A 17287-nucleotide genomic window follows, 5' to 3' on the forward strand; every position below is an offset into this window, starting at 1 on the left:
TGCTTGTTCCTAAAGTTTCAGGTTCCAAATACTTGTGAGATCTTCTTGACTTTTAGCAAAAGGAGCTTACTTTGGAGGTCTGTGTGTAGGTCCACACCAGTGCCCCAGCAGGCATTGTGTAAGTAGTGAATAAAACGTTGACATTTCTGCAGTGTCCGCAGGATAAAATACTGGGCGAGGTGAGGATACTAATCAAACCAGCTATTTCAAGCTTCTAGACACCCTTTCTTTAAACTTCCTGAGCTATCCTGTCGTCTTTCTGGACTAAGAGGAAGGGGTATCTCCTGCTTTGCAGTGAGTTCCCATATGATCTCTTTGCAGGCATTGATCATCTCCTGGCCCAGCATGTTGCTCATCTCTTTATTAGAGACCCACTGACACTTTTTGAAGAGAAAATACACCTGGATGATGCTAATGAGTCTGACCATTTTGAGGTATCTCCTCAGTTTTATTTTTATTTATTTATTTATTGACTTCTGAGAGTCTGGAATCCTCTGTTTTATATGCATTTCACTTCACAAACCAACATGGGGAGGCAGTTTTCTGTACCTGTGAAGAATACAAAAGAAATTTCGTGAGACTTTCATTTACCCAGTGCAGAAAAGAACTTGAACAAATGAAAAATTGGTTTCAAGTACTCTTATTTTACGATTCTTACTGTTTATCTCACTGATTATATTGTTTTGTTGTTGTTCAGTATTTTCTTAATTTGCCTAGTGGTGAAAAATTCATACACTGCACAAAAAATAACCTGATCAGTTATTTCAGTGCTTCAGACATACCACCTTTTTTTTTTTTTTTTTTTGTAGATAGGCTTCTCATAGGCTTATTTCTGTGTCATGTTATATGTAGACGTTGACATATATACCTTTTGAAATACCACCTATATCCCCTTTCTTTCCCCCACCAAACTCACAAAAGATATAAATCCTTCCAGTCTTGCCATCAGATCCCAAGATGGTTAGGGCCAAGAAAGAACTCTCTCTTAGCGTCTTGAGAAACAGCTACCCTTCTTAGGCTCTGGGGTCATTGAAGCAGCAGCATTCCCAGGAGAGGAGGAAGAAAGGAAACAACTGTTGTGTGACAGGGTTCTCAGATGAAAGTGTCCAGTGTCACCTGGAACGGCAGGCTGGCTCCTAAAACTCTCAGGGATGAAGGTGGGGGCCCCGTGGCTCTTCAGCTGCTGCCCCCTAGGTGGGAGGTAGGGAGTAGGAGCTGGGTGGGATTAAGCTTGCAGGGATAGGGCCTCTAGCTTTTGGTAAACACTTGCTGTTTTGTTTTCCTGAAAGAGCACACTCCAAGAAAATCTTAAATTATACCTTTTTGTCTTTGTCAGTTGAAGAAATTTGGTATGGACAGTAAGCAGTCTTCTTTCCTAATTAAATATCAGATCATCTTAATATTTTCCCAGATGTATGAAAAGTTGGTTTTCTTCTCTGCTTTTGTATCATAGAATATTCAGTCCACAAATTGGCAGACAATGAGATTTAAGCCCCCTCCTCCAAACTCAGACATCGGATGGAGAGTAGAATTTCGACCCATGGAGGTAAGACACACGCATCAGCAAGAACTGACTCAAAAGTACTCTTTCGCCAGCTGTTCATCACCCTTCTGATGCTGCTGTCAGAAGGCTCTTAAATATAAAATAAAAATTAAGTATGTGCATGGTAACAAGTCAGTCCAAGTTATAGAGGGTTGATTTCTGAGAACAGATGTGGGCAAAGGGCTTCCAGACCCAGATGGGGAATTAGGAGATGGCTTGGGAATGACATGATCGAAGGAGGGGCCTGGGTCAGGGAAGAGCACGTTTGTGTAGTTGGTTTGTAACTTCTCTGAGCTTCTGCTTGTCTAGGTGCAATTAACAGACTTTGAGAACTCTGCCTATGTGGTGTTCGTGGTACTGCTCACCAGAGTGATCCTTTCGTACAAATTGGATTTTCTCATTCCACTGTCAAAGGTAAGGATATGTTTCTTTATGGTGATGGGTATAGATCTATCTGTCGATATATTTATTTATATATGCTATTTTTTTACAACCTGATTTCATTTGGAATTGTTTACCCTTTGCAATAAAATGTTTCTCCATCAGCCCTATTCTTTATTTTCTTTTAAACCTAAGCTTAATTTCTAGACGCTTTCCATTCAAGGTGATTGATGGCTAGAAGTAGTCCCACACATTGATTTCATCCACCACAAAATCCCAGGTTGATTACAATGTTAAAATTAGGATGGGGAGGGAAAGTGTAAATGCTGGAATGCCGGGAAAAGTATCCTCAGTAGAACTGAACTTGAGATGTTTCTGAAGAATCTGGATGGGGTTGGACTGTCAGAAAAACAAATTGGAGTTCATCAGCCCCCCAAAAGACCAAAAACCACGCTTTCTGGGAGCAGTTTGCCAGCAGAACAACTCCAGGTGATGAGGGAGCAGAGCTGTGGGTGGTGGGGCAGTAGCTGAGGAGGTGAAGGTCTTTAGTTTCTGGGCCAGGGTTCCTCTTGGCAGAGAGTGGCTGGAAAAAACTGCTAAACAGAGAGGGCCCTGCCGCAGGAGTTCCTGGTTAAGGGTTTTAGGGCCAGAGAATGGAGAAGTAGGGCAGCCCTGTCACAGCAAACATGGAAGCAGGAATGAAACTGCTTAGCTCCAGCATCTGCCCCTGGGGCATCTCCTTCCTCCATGAGCGGTTTGCCAGACTGTGCCCATCCCCACACCCCCTGAAGGAAGTCAGGCTGTCAGCCCATGCCTGCTCCTCACACCCAGACCAAAGATCATAGAACTCTGTGGGCCCACATTGCCCTCATGCCTACCTACTGGGGAGACCAAATCCATCTAAGAGAGATTGCATGTAAGCTACCGGTCTAAGCCTTTGCTTATAAATAAGAATAGATGCCCGGAAGGCAACAGAAAATTGAGAACAATTAACAGCCTTAAAGAGAAGGGCCCAACTGGTCCTGCAAGGGTATACTCTGTTCAGTGAAACTTAGTTACTTCAAGGAAGTAAGCTGGGCCCAGCACACACCTATAATCTCTGCTCCTCAGGAGGCTGAGGCAGGAGGATTGCTTGAATCCAGGAATTCCAGTGCAGCCCTGACAACATTGCCAGATCCCATCTCTTGAAAAAAAAAAAAAGATAAGAAACTGGAAAGAATTATTATTATTATTTTTAATTTTTAAACCTTTTTTAGAGACAGGGTCTCACTATGTTGCTGAGGCTGGTCTCGAACTCCTGGGCTGAAATGATCCTCCTGCTGCCAAGCCTTCCAGGTAGCTGGAATTACAGACACAAACCACCATGCTCAGCTTTGGAAAGTGTTCTTAAAGGAATTCTAATTAGTGGCCTCAGACAAATTCTATAGAGGTTCAGTCACATCCATAAAACAAGCATTATAGATGGTGCTTATTTAATGGTGAGTATTCTCACCAGTAGAGCAGATGTTGTTGAATATCCAAGGTAGTGACTTAGAAGACCAAATTAAGGTTAATCCCAGCAGGATGGTGAAGAAATGGAAATTATGGAAAACCCGAAGCCTGGAAAACTCTAGAAAATTCAATGTTTATGTAATAATTTAGAAGAGGAGAATAGTTTATATAGAAAAGATATAAAATACAATAATCAAGGAAATAATAGAATTTTTCCTTAATAAGTCTCCCTTAAGGATGAGACAAATACTTAACTCAAATGTAGGCATTTATTAATTTCAAAGAGAAAATTAACTGTCTGGACAAGAGGAAAAATGAGGAGACCTGCCAAGGGGGAAAAAAATCAACTGATACTACTTCTCATTTGCAACATTAAATGCTGGATGGAAAGAAGTTTTCAGAATCTCGAGAGGTAAAGAATTAACAACCACAGAATTATCTTCTCATCCAAATTATTCTTTAAATTTCAGGTGATTCTAACAAAACTGAATGGATCAAGTTAGGGCTAAAAGTATGCCAGAAGTCTTATCTAGTGTCTTAGTTTGTTTGGGCTGCTGTAACAAAAATACCTTACACTGGGTGGTTTATAAACAACGGGAATGTATTGCTCACAATTCTGGAGGCTGGGAAGTCCACGGTCAAGTCACCGGCAGTGTCAGTGTCTGGTGAGAGCTTCTGCCCTCTGGTTCATACATGGTGCCTTCTTGCTGTGTTCTTACATGGTGGAAAGGGCTAACAAGCTCTTCAGGTGTCTCTGTTATGAGAGCACTACTCCCATTTATGAGGGTAGAGCCTTCATGACATCCCAAAGGAGGTCCTCCCAATCGCCCCCCAAAGGCCCTACCTTCTAATACTGTCACAATGGGCATTAGGCATCAGCGTATGAATTTGAGGGAACACAAACATTCAAACCATGGCACCTAGTAAGGGGATATGGAAGGAGATGAATGGCAGATACTCATTAGTGCTTGACACTTAGAGAGTTATAATTTCAAAACTACCTCTTTAAAAGTAAGGAAAACTATTAATAGTATAGAAACAGGATTTATTACTCCTAAACTTGCTGGCTAAAAGGGTGGTAAAATGAACCAGGAATACATTTCAGTGCCACAAAATTGGGTGTGGGGCCAGGGGAGTGAAGAAACAATAGCCCACAGAACATAAAATGGTGAAAATAAAATGAAAACAAATTTGAATAGACTAAACTCTATCCTATTAAACAGCTAAAACAGATAATATAAAATAGCAACAACACAGTTTGCACAAGATATACCTAGAACAAGGACAGATGCTGGGAAGAACTGCATAGTGACCTTTTGGAATGATAGCAGGAATGGCAAAGTGATATCAGGCAAAATGTGAGGTAGAAATTATTAAATGGGATAGAGAAAGTAGTTTTATATATTCTTCCAAGAAGATGTGAAAGCTGTGGTCCTTTTTGTACCATGAAATGTAACATGAAAAGAATTTAGTGTGATGGGTAATATGTGGCTTTGATGTGAGAACTAAATGCATAAATCCCTGGTACTACTTAGGAGGCTTTTAACCTGGACAAGTTACTTATTCTCAGTGCCTCAGTTTCCCACATGTATCCCAGAGGGGGATAAGTAGGCTGTTGTAAGCCCATGTGAGATTAATGAGGTAAACCACTTAGCAGAGTACCTTGCCTGTTACTTAGTAACTGACAGGTCATATAATCAAAGGATGGGAAGGGCCATGGGGGAGTTAAATGGCACGGTTAATAAGCTTGGTTGTATGGCCTGTATTACATATCTCATACCACATCTTTTTTCAGATGCCATGAGTAAGGTTTACAAAAAATAAAGAAAATCTTCACTTCTCAAAAGTAGACACAATAGAGCATGCGTTCCCACGAAAACTAAAGAGAGATTCTGGAGAAATTTAACATTGGAAATTGAAAATGTATAGATTTTAGATTCGCCAAAACTAGAATTACAGGTTGTATAGGAAAGTGAAAGACAGTAGGTTGCTGGCAGAGCTGGTGTGTGAGGAAAAATTATGTCGTAAAACAAAGATTTTGAATCTAAGTAGTTGAGAATCTAAAGAACAAAATAAAATATACTTTGAAAGGAAGTCATAAAAGCAGAAATTAGAAGTGGTCATTATCAACTTTTTACAAGACTAAGGAAAAAAGAAACAAATACTAGTAATGAAAGCAGATGTTCACAGCCATGGTGGAATTTATACTATTTATTTGAGTGTGCTCCTAGAGTATCTAGATTGTTCAGAAGGTCCTGTGTGTCTCTTCAAAAATGAAACCGTTAACAATCGCACTTCCCACATAATGAATGTGGGAGGAGATTTGGTAATCAAGAGAGTTTATGTACCATCTGTCCCACATCAGCCTAACTGGTCACTATTGTATACACTGAGGTCCCACATAAGATTTCATTATAGAAAATAAGGGATTACAGGCCGGGCGCAGTGGCTCAAGCCTGTAATCCCAGCACTTTGGGAGGCCGAGACGGGTGGATCACGAGGTCAGGAGATCGAGACCATCCTGGCTAACACGGTGAAACCCCGTCTCTACTAAAAAATACAAAAAACTAGCCAGGCGTGGTGGCGGGCGCCTGTAGTCCCAGCTACTTGGGAGGCTGAGGCAGGAGAAAGGCGTGAACCCGGGAGGCGGAGCTTGCAGTGAGCTGAGATCCGGCCACTGCACTCCAGCCTGGGCGACAGAGCAAGACTCCGTCTCAAAAAAAAAAAAAAAAAAAAAAAAGAAAATAAGGGATTACTACTAAAAAGTTTTTTAAATTCTGCTTTGAGAGTCTTAAAAAGTCATTGGAGATATAGAGAATTCACAAATGAAACAGTTTTCGGTTTCATGAGTGAGTCTACATGTCTGGAGCCACCAGGTGGGCAAAAAGCAGTGATCTTCTGCCCTTGGGAGGGCTGTAACCTTATTCCAGATACGACAACCTATGAACTGTCTTTGCCTTTCCTCACTCTAGTGGGGAGGCAAAACCCCAATGGCGAGGCAGCAGGGGAAGAGCATTCAACTTAGAAGAACTGGGTTATAGGCCAGGCGCAGTGGCTCACACCTGTAATCCCAGCACTTTGGGAGGCCGAAGTGTGCAGATCACTTGAGGGTCAGGAGTTCGAGACCAGCCCCGTCTCTGCTAAAAATACAAAAAAAATTAGCCAGGTGTGGTGGCGCAGGCCTGTAATCCCAGCTATTTGCGAGGCTGAGGCACGAAGCATCACTTGAACCCAGGAGACAGAGGTTGGGGTGAGCTGAGATCGCACCACTGCACTCCAGCCTGGGCAACAGAGCGAGACTCCGTCTCAAAAAAACAGAAGAAGAAGAACTGGGTTCTAGTCCTGCCTTCTGCCTTCATTACCCTGGGACTCCTGGTGAGACACTGCTATGTAAATGGAACCAGCCACCTGCCCTCCCAACACTGTATGTCTATTGCAAGCCTCAGTCACAGAGGTGCTTTCAAATACAGACATTCCACGTGAATATAAGTTTTGGGTTTTACGTGTCTCTTAAAATTCCCTGATTAGTTAAAAAAAAAATCACATACCAATCCATGATTGAGTGACACAGTCCTCACATAAATAAAAAGCCTGTTCCTCCCACTGGGAAGCATTTGAGCAGAACGCAGAATCCCTAAGGGAGTGAGTCCTCATTGCAGAAGTGAGGAAGGCGCTGCAACCTGTACGTCCGATCAAGAATATTGTGACTTAGTCGTGATTCTTTTTCTCCCTTAGGTTGATGAGAACATGAAGGCAGCACAGAAACGAGATGCTGTCTTGCAGGGAATGTTTTATTTCAGGAAAGATATTTGCAAAGGTATTACATTATCTTAGATTTCTAACGTCAGCTTATGCTGCAACAAGCTGCTAAAGCTCCCCTGACGCTCTTCTCCGGCAGGTGGCAACGCAGTGGTGGATGGTTGTGGCAAGGCCCAGAACAGCACAGAGCTTGCTGCAGAGGAGTACACCCTCATGAGCATAGACACCATCATCAATGGGAAGGTAGGAGGGTGGCCCTGGACCGTATGCCTCACTGTGCACATCCGCCGGCAGGGAGTTCATAACGTGTCCTGCTTCTTGTAGGAAGGCGTGTTTCCTGGACTGATCCCAATTCTGAACTCTTACCTTGAAAACATGGAAGTAGATGTGGACACTAGATGTAGTATTCTGAACTACCTAAAGCTAATTAAGAAGAGAGCATCTGGTATGATACCTGTTTTTCTTAATCTCGTAATGTAGACAGAACGGTACAATCTTAGAATGTTCAATTTCTTCAAGTCTTTTAAAATAATGCCGTATTTAATTCATGCACACTGTTTCACATTTTCGTATCTCTGCAATTGTATTCACCTTTTAATCTTTGACACATAATTTAGATTAGCAGTGCTTTTTTTCTTATCAGTTCAGAAAATAGGGGTGCATCTTCAAATCACTGGCATCTCAGATGATGAAATGGCATCTGGATTGTTTACTTACCATTTACGTCCAACTGTGTTGATTGTACCTCGTCATGGGCTCTTTTATAGGACTAAGGAACTCTGTAAGTTAAATAAGCTGAACTGTTCTTCAGCCTGCATTTGTACATACAATGAGGCTCCTGAGAATCCCCTTCCTTTATTAGCTTTAAGGTTACATTTACAGTGCCTAACACAGTATTTGGCACAAGGGAGCTGTCAGCTATTAATAAAGCGACAGCAATAATGGTAATGGCATCTGTATTTAACTTGAGGCTTCTGTACACTTTCTGGAGTCACAAAGGATAGCCGTAGAACCCCACCTCACCCCTCAAATGGTATACTGCCAATTTCCCTCTTCATTCACTCTACTTACTGTTCTTTATTCTCTCTACCTCTTTGATCAAAGATGGCTCAAGGGACCCTACAGTCCTCTGAGGCAGTCTCGGCATTTGTAGTCCTAGCCCTCTGGCCAAACGGGAGGACACATGCTCTTGTACACATGTGCTGGCTCCTGTCCTTTAAGAGCTAGCAGTGTCGGCATATGGGTGGCCTCTAACAGGTACCATAGAACCTGGATGTATGTGTTCTCATTGCCTGCCCACAACCTAGAATTCCTGCCCTGGAGGACTTCTTCAAACGCTATGAAAGATGTTCCCACCCCCTGCCATGCGGCTACACTAAAAGGACACAGTGATTTCTCTCCAGAATTGCGTTTATGCCGACCACTAAATATCAACTTATTAAAAAAAAAACTTCTGTGGTTTTAATTTTTTTTTCGCTTCCCCGCCCCACAGGAGAACTAATGACAGTTGCCAGATGGATGAGGGAGTTTATCGCAAACCATCCTGACTACAAGCAAGACAGTGTCATAACTGATGAAATGAATTATAGCCTTATTTTGAAGTGTAACCAAATTGCAAATGAATTATGTGAATGCCCAGAGTTACTTGGATCAGCATTTAGGAAAGTAAAATATGGTGGAAGTAAAACTGACTCATCCAACTAGACGTTCTACAGAAAGAAAAATGCGTTACTGTTTTATTGACGAACTGACGGCAGTACCATGCCTCTCAGCCCATGTGTATGATACGAAGACCAAATGATAGAATTGTACTGGGCCAGTGAACCAGAAATTGATTAAGGCTTTCTTTGGTAGGCAAATCTAGAGTTTATACAGTGTACATGTACATAGTAAAGTATTTTTGATTAACAATGTATTTTAATAACATATCTAAAGTCATCGTAAACTGGCTTGTATATTTTAAAATTCTTACTCTGGAGCAACTACTGTCTAAGCAGTTTTGTAAATGTAATGTACTGGTAATTGTACAATACTTGCATTCCAGAGTTAAAATGTTTACTGTAAATTTTTGTTCTTTTAAAGACTACCTGGGACCTGATTTGTTGAAATTTTTCTCTTTAAAAACACTTTCACTAATTTTCCTTTGTCATTTCCTTTGTTGTGTACATTAAATCACTTGAATCCACTGAAGTGCTTCAAGGGTAATCTTGGGTTTCTAGCACCTTATCTATGATGTCTCTTTTGCAATTGGAATAGTTAACCACTTGGTCACCTTGCCCCAAGCTTTCCCCTCTGAATAAATACCCATTGAACTCTGATGGCTGTTATCAAAGGAACTTTTCTTTGTTTAAATTTGCTGATGCAGGAATTAAGTTTAAACACAACTCTGTGGGAAGAAAGGAGATTATTACCCAGAATTCACATGTAGTGATTATTAAGGACAATTTATTTTTTTAATTAAAAAAGTTGGCAGCGGGGGTGGGGGATGGCAATCATTTTTCTTCCTATACATACCAAGGATACTGTCAAAAATGGCATTAGTTCTTCTGTTGTGGCCTGTTATTCTGATTGCTGCTGTATACAGTTTTGTTACTCTTTAGTTGTTAGTTAAGCATATTGATAGACTGCTCTAAAAGCCATTCACTCCAGATTTTACCTGGGGAATATTCTACATACTGCTTACTTTCTCTATAAAACTCATCAATAAATCATGAAAGGCACTGAGTTCTGTAAATCAGGACCCTAAATGTTTAATTGTAAATAAGTTTCAGATAATTGTTACAGCTTTGCGTTGACGTTTTGTTGGTTTTTTCCAATTAGTTAAGTCTTAACTGCTTCTAAAATAACTCTGTATTGTAGATTATGCAGACCTTTACAGGCATAAATATTTAAACTGTAATATGCTAACTTGAAGAGATTGCAATAAAGCTGCTTCAGCTACCCCTGTTTATGTTTAAATACTAGGGTTTGTTCTATATTTTATACACGCACTTTGGATGATTAAAGAATGCCTGGTTTTCGTTTGCAATTTGCTTGTGTAAATCAGGTTGTAAAAAGGCAGATAAATTAAAATGTTTGTGGTATGAGGAAATAAAAGAATGGAATTAGCATTCATTCAGAAACCTTTGAATGTGTGTGAGTTCCACAGCTCAACAAATAGTTGTAGAGTTTGGTTTTTGTAATTAACCCAAATACCGTGAAATTATTTTTTCATCATTGCAACCTCAGACGTTTCTAGAAAGAAGCATAGTGATGAAGACAAACAGATGCCTTATCTCCGCTGGCAGCTATCAACCCCTGTGGGGAGACAGAACTTGAAGTGTGACTGAATTGACTGCTGGACCACTGGAAGATTTTTTTTTTTTCCACTCCCAACTGCTGTTGTGCTGGGTCAGTGGGGACATGGTGAATGAATGTTGAGTAACCTGGGTGCTGTGTGCACACCGCAATCTAAGCAGGAGATACTTAAACTGTGAGTCAGCAAGTCCTGCAGAGAGCTGTCTTCGACTCCTGTCTTTGGATCAGTATTCAGCCCCCCACACACACGGTTCATGAAATAATGTTCATCAGAGCAACACACTTTTCTCAGAGCTCTAATTTCTTTATTTGAATATTCCTAGGGCAGTGCTTATCAAACTGTAGTCTACATACAAATCTCTTTGGGGTGTTATTCTGGCTTGGTAAGTCTGGGGTGGGGCCCACATTTCTTAACAAGCTCCCAGGCGATGCTGATGCTGTGGATTTGCTGGCCCCGTGGATAATAAGGACTTTCTCTACCTGAGCTATGGACAAATCAACATTAAGTCTCAAATAATCACTTGCTTTTAAGTCTAATGTGATATGTCTAGATTTTCTCTTATTAAAGACCAGATAGTGGTCTTCCTTCTCCAGGACAGAGAATGTAAGCCTCACATCTCTCATGAGCTTTACCATGTGAACACAGCTGAGAATTTGGGATTTTTAGGAACAGAACTATAAATCTTAAAGCAAGCAAAAAGTGTTTTCTCCTTGGTAGAAATACCTGTGGCCAAGCCCAGACCTTCAGATCCTAACTTGGGATACAACTGATTGTTACTTAACCTGCTGCTAACCTAAAGACTAGTTTTCTGCCCATCTAGTCCCCCGTGTGACTAAGAAGTTTCCTCTTGGTCCCAGGATGCCTCTGCTGCTGGGCTCATCTCTGAGGCTGTGAGCCTTCCAGTTCAGAAATGGAAGGAAAATCCATTGCCTTGGATGCCTCCTTCTAAACCACCACCCAAAACAAAAATGAGCCAGGAGACGTAGAAATCCCGGATGTGTTATGGGTTAGGCCATATTCTGAGGAGCTGGAAGGTTTCTCAGGGACCTGAAGTCTTGTGAAGAGAAAATGTGGAAGTAAGTGTCCTTCAAGCCACTGTAGTGCTTGACATGGGGGAAAGAGGCTGGGGGAAGGGGACCTATGGTGCTAGGGCCTTTCAGAGCTTGGCTAGATGAGGGGGTCCTTCTCAGAACTGTAAATAAGCTGCCCAGTTGCATGGCTTTCAGAGGACCTGCTAATGAGCTTTTTGTTTACGTTAAGCCTCCCCTGCTTTCCCTGAAGATAAGCCACTGAGTTCTATCTGCTGCTGTCTTCTCTCCATTATGCTTTCATATAAATATTTAACATTCCCTATAAGCAATTCTGGAAGTACATGCCAAGTGATGTTTATGGAAGTGTAAGAAGATGTCTTAGTTCAAGCTGCTGTAACTACCACAGACTGAGTGACTTACACAACTGACATTTGTTACTGTTAGGGAGGCTGGAAGTGCAAGAGCAAGGCACCCACAGATTCGGCTCCTGTTGAGCGCTCTTCATGGTTTGCAGATGGTTGTCTTGCTGAATCCCCACGTGTTGGAAAGATCGTTTCTCTTGTATCTCCTTATCTAAGGACATGAATCCCATTCATGAGGGTTCCACCCTCATGACCTAATTACCTCCCAATGGCCCCAATTCCAAATACCCTCATACTAGGGGTTAGGCTTCCACACAGGGACCTGGGGAGACATTCAGTCCATAACAGAGGGGAACTGGTAAGGACTAGACTGGGAAGTGAGGAGGCCCTGGTGGGCAACCTTGGCTGGGAAAGGTACATTCCTCACTATTGTATTTTCCTGGTAAGCAGAGGCTGAGATAGGCTAGATAATCCCTAAAGTAAGCCCATTTTTACTCTCAATATTCTATGAAATGAAACATTACAAATCTAAGTATGGAAGATGCATTAAAGAGAACCATGAGCTGGGCGCAGTGGCTCATGTAATCAGCACTTCAGGAGGCCCGGGCAGGAGGATCGTTTGAGTCCAGGGATTCAAGACCAGCCTTGGCAACATAGTGAGACCCCCATGTTTACAAAACAAAATTAGCTGGATGTGGTAGTGTGCACCTGTGGTCCTAGCTACTCAGGAAACTGAGGTGGGAGGATCACTTGAACCTGGGAAATCGAGGGTGCAGTGAGCTGTGATCATGCCACTGGACTCCAGCCTGTTACCTCTGGATGGAAATGAACAAATACCAAACAGACAGACTTCTAGGTTGCTAGACATGTTTTTTTATCTCAATCTAGGTGATGATTCATGGATATCAAGATGTTTAAAAATGACTGGGCTGTACACTTAAGATGAGAGCAGTTTACACATTTTGGGTTTGTTATGCCTCAGACAGAAGCAAAATGTGGGTTAAACTGGTTCAGAAAGGAGGAAGAAAAGAAACTTTTCTGAGAAAAACTAGTGTATTAGTCCGTTTTCACACTGCTGATAAAGACATATCTGAGACTGGGTAATTTATAAAGAAAAAGGTTTAATGGACTCACAGTTCCACGCAGCTGGGGAGACTTCACAATCATGGCAGAAGGCAAAAGGCACATCTTACATGGCAGCAGGCAAAGAGAATGAGAATCAAGCCAGAGGGGAAACCCCTTAAAAAATCATCAGATCTCATGAGACTTACTAACATGAGAACAGTAAGGGGGAAACCGCCCCCGTGATTCAATTATCTCCCACCAGGTCCCTCCCACAACCTGTAGGAATTATGGGAGCTATAAATCAAGATGAGATTTGGGTGGAGACACAGCCAAACCATATCATAGTGTGGTGAATGTGTTGAAAAACTGCATTTTTATGCCCTTTTAATACATTACACTTTCATCATGGCAAATGAAAGCAGTTTAAAAGCCAACATCTCAATCAAACGTTCTGAAGTTCCTAGGAAGTTTATCAGCACTGAGTTGGGACAAGATACAAGTACTTCTAGCATAAAAGCAAAAGTATAGAACTGAGTTCCAATCCTAATATTTATACAGACTAGCTGGTGACTTTAGACTTTGTCTCTATATCATCTGTGGAATAGACACGAGAACACTTCGCCAATTTGCTATGTGGTGGAAATAAGGCGATGTACATAAAAGCGAAGGACATAAACTGTTGAGGCAAGCCATGTTCGCTCCCTACTCTGCCCCTGGAGAGTGTGACGACACTATTGTACTAAAGATGACACAACCTGCATCTCCTTTCTACCAGTATATAACACACATTTTCTTAATAGTCTCCTTCGAAATAATTTAGCCTTCCAAGAATGCAATGAAGTCAGCAGAGAAAAACAATCATACTGATGACTTAGGATCTAAAATTTCTAGAAAATGAAACATGAGAAGCTCTTCATATGTTTTTATCACCTCTCAAACAGTCCTGGTGAGTTTCCCAGAACCTTTTTTGGCTTTGTCCAACATAAAGCCATGTGTTCTGAATACTATTGGTCTTTCTGCAAAGTAGAGACACTTGGCATATTCAGAAATTTTGGATGCAAGCGATAGAAAACTCCCATACCCACCAGCTTTAGATAAAAAGAAAATCTACCAGCTTGTATCACAGAAATGTCCAAGAGGTGGCACCAGCTTCAGGCACAGGTTATTGGCTCAAATGCTCTCAAGTCCCGTCTCCCCATTCCTGGCTTACACCTTCCACTATAACGGGTTCACTCTCAGGCAGGCTTTCTCCATAGGGTACACTCCCTCAGTGCCCAGCCCTATCCAGCAGCTCCAGCAACGCCAGGCATGCATTACAGTAGCTGGGCAACCCCAGTGGAAAAGAGCCTCTCATTTCCCATAAATGTGTAGGAAAGTCTGGGTCTGTCTGATTTCGTGCAGAATCAAGATGTGATTGTGGTTCTAGTTCTGACTCTACAACTGGTGTTTGTATGATATTAAGCAAGTCATTTCCTCCCTTTGGACCTCAATTGTCTCATCTATAAAACAGAGGAATAAAATAATGCCATCTTGAGTCTGTTTTAGAGCTAATAACATTTCTTTATCCACACTAAAAGCTTTTTCCTCTGGAAGTTAGATAATAGTGCCCTCTAGTGATCGTTTCAGTAGGTGCCTTTCTTACTTCATTTGCTTTACAAATACTCCTCAATTCACAGAGACATTCAAGGCACATTTGCGATAAAATGAAATTCCACATCGAAATGTATTTTTCCATTCTCATTTTAAGATAGAAATATGCTTGTGCTCTAAAATAAGCAGCTAAAACTCTGGATTTCACATTTATTACTGTTTTAGCTGCATACTGGTCATTTGGATATATTGTACTTTCGTTGTTGTTCTTCATACGTGTTTTATTTTATTTTTATTTTTATTTTATATTTTATTTATTTATTTATTTATTTTTATTATACTTTAAGTTCTAGGGTACATGTGCACAACGTGCAGGTTTGTTACATATGTATACTTGTGCCATGTTGGTGTGCTGCACCCATCAACTCATCAGCACACATCACGTCGTCATTTACATCAGGTATAACTCCCAATGCCATCCCTCCCCCTCCCCCCTCCCCATAATAGGCCCCGGTGTGTGATGTTCCCCTTCCCGAGTCCAGGTGATCTCATTGTTCAATTCCCACCTATGAGTGAGAACATGCGGTGTTTGATTTTCTGTTCTTGCAATAGTTTGCTGAGAATGATGGTTTCCAGCTGCATCCATGTTCCTACAAAGGACACAAACTCATCCCTTTTTATGGCTGCATAGTATTCCATGGTGTATATGTGCCACATTTTCTTAAACCAGTCTGTCACTGATGGACATTTGGGTTGATTCCAAATCTTTGCTATTGTGAATAGTGTCGCAATAAACATACGTGTGCATGTGTCTTTATAGCAGCATGATTTATAATCCTTTGGGTATATAAACAGTAATGGGATGGCTGGGTCATATGGTATTTCTAGTTCTAGATCCTTGAGGAATCGCCATACTGTTTTCCATAATGGTTGAACTAGTTTACAATCCCACCAACAGTGTAAAAGTGCTCCTATTTCTCCACATCCTGTCCAGCACCTGTTGTTTCCTGATTTTTTAATGATTGCCATTCTAACTGGTGTGAGATGGTATCTCATTGTGGTTTTGATTTGCATTTCTCTGATGGCCAGTGATGATGAGCATCTTTTCATGTGTCTGTTGGCTGTATACATGTCTTCTTTTGAGAAATGTCTGTTCATATCCTTTGCCCACTTTTTGATGGGGGTTTTTCTTGTAAATTTGTTTGAGTTCTTTGTAGGTTCTGGATATTAGCCCTTTGTAAGATGAGTAGATTGCAAAAATTTTCTCCCATTCTGTAGGTTGCCTGTTCACTCTGATGGTAGTTTCTTTTGCTGTGCAGAAGCTCTTTAGTTTAATTAGATCCCATTTGTCAATTTTGGCTTTTGCTGCTGTTGCTTTTGGTGTTTTAGACATGAAGTCCTTGCCCATGCCTATGTCCTGAATGATATTACCTAGGTTTTCTTCTAGGGTTTTTATGGTATTAGGTCTAACATTTAAGTCTCTAATCCGTCTTGAATTAATTTTCATATAAGGAGTAAGGAAAGGATCCAGTTTCAGCTTTCTACTTATGGCTAGCCAATTTTCCCAGCACCATTTATTAAATAGGGAATCCTTTCCCCATTTCTTGTTTTTCTCAGGTTTGTCAAAGATCAGATGGCTGTAGATGTGTGGTATTATTTCTGAGGACTCTGTTCTGTTCCATTGGTCTATATCTCTGTTTTGGTACCAGTACCATGCTGTTTTGGTTACTGTAGCCTTGTAGTATAGTTTGAAGTCAGGTAGTGTGATGCCTCCAGCTTTGTTCTTTTGACTTAGGATTGTCTTGGCAATGCGGGGTCTTTTTTGGTTCCATAGGAACTTTAAAGCAGTTTTTTCCAATTCTGTGAAGAAACTCATTGGTAGCTTGATGGGGATGGCATTGAATCTATAAATTACTTTGGGCAGTATGGCCATTTTCACGATATTGATTCTTCCTATCCATCAGCATGGTATGTTCTTCCATTTGTTTGTATCCTCTTTTATTTCACTGAGCAGTGGTTTGTAGTTCTTCTTGAAGAGGTCCTTTACATCCCTTGTAAGTTGGATTCCTAGGTATTTTATTCTCTTTGAAGCAATTGTGAATGAAAGTTCATTCCTGATTTGGCTCTCTGTTTGTCTGTTACTGGTGTATAAGAATGCTTGTGATTTTTGCATTTATTTTGTATCCTGAGACTTTGCTGAAGTTGCTATCAGCTTAAGGAGATTTTGGGCTGCGATGATGGGATTTTCTAAATATACAATCATGTCATCTGCAAAGAGGGACAATTTGACTTCTTCTTTTCCTAACTGAATATCCTTTATTTCTTTCTCTTGCCTGATTGCCCTAGCCAGAACTTCCAGCACTATGTTGAATAGGAGTGGTGAGAGAGGGCATCCCTGTCTTGTGCCAGTTTTCAAAGGGAATGTTTCCAGGTTTTGCCCATTCAGTATGATACTGGCTGTGGGTTTGTCATAAATAGCTCTTATTATTTTGAGATACGTTCCATCAATACCGAATTTAGTTGTTGAATTTTGTCAAAGGCCTTTTCTGCATCTATTGAGATAATCATGTGGTTCTTGTCTTTGGTTCTGTTTATATGCTGGATTACGTTTATTGATTTGTGTATGTTGAACCAGCTTGCATCCCAGGGATGAAGCCCACTTGATCATGGTGGATAAGCTTTTTGATATGCTGCTGGATTCGGTTTGCCAGTATTTTATTGAGGATTTTTGCATCAATGTTCATCAGGGATATTGGTCTAAAATTCT

General features: G+C 41.0%; 1 protein-coding gene and 1 long non-coding RNA gene across 2 annotated transcripts in view; one reads left to right on the forward strand and one right to left on the reverse strand.

Annotated features, from left to right (window-relative positions):
• Positions 1-9492, forward strand: part of LOC105490843 (glutamate-cysteine ligase catalytic subunit) — a 46989-nt gene extending 37497 nt beyond the window's left edge. Inside the window, exons 10-16 of the mRNA XM_011756797.2 lie at positions 322-434; positions 1454-1546; positions 1853-1957; positions 7151-7232; positions 7314-7417; positions 7499-7619; positions 8667-9492. Of these exons, the coding sequence (XP_011755099.1) occupies positions 322-434; positions 1454-1546; positions 1853-1957; positions 7151-7232; positions 7314-7417; positions 7499-7619; positions 8667-8878 (830 nt within the window). The 3' untranslated portion in view covers positions 8879-9492. The remainder of the gene's footprint in view (positions 1-321; positions 435-1453; positions 1547-1852; positions 1958-7150; positions 7233-7313; positions 7418-7498; positions 7620-8666) is intronic.
• Positions 416-1453, reverse strand: LOC139363384 (uncharacterized). The gene is made up of 3 exons (XR_011623646.1): positions 1320-1453; positions 917-1020; positions 416-549 (listed from the first exon to the last, which is right to left on the reverse strand). It is a non-coding gene; the product is annotated as an uncharacterized lncRNA (long non-coding RNA).
• Positions 9493-17287: the final 7795 nt, after the last annotated feature.

This window comes from Macaca nemestrina, chromosome 5, assembly GCF_043159975.1.
Source record: "Macaca nemestrina isolate mMacNem1 chromosome 5, mMacNem.hap1, whole genome shotgun sequence".
NCBI lineage: Eukaryota > Metazoa > Chordata > Mammalia > Primates > Cercopithecidae > Macaca > Macaca nemestrina.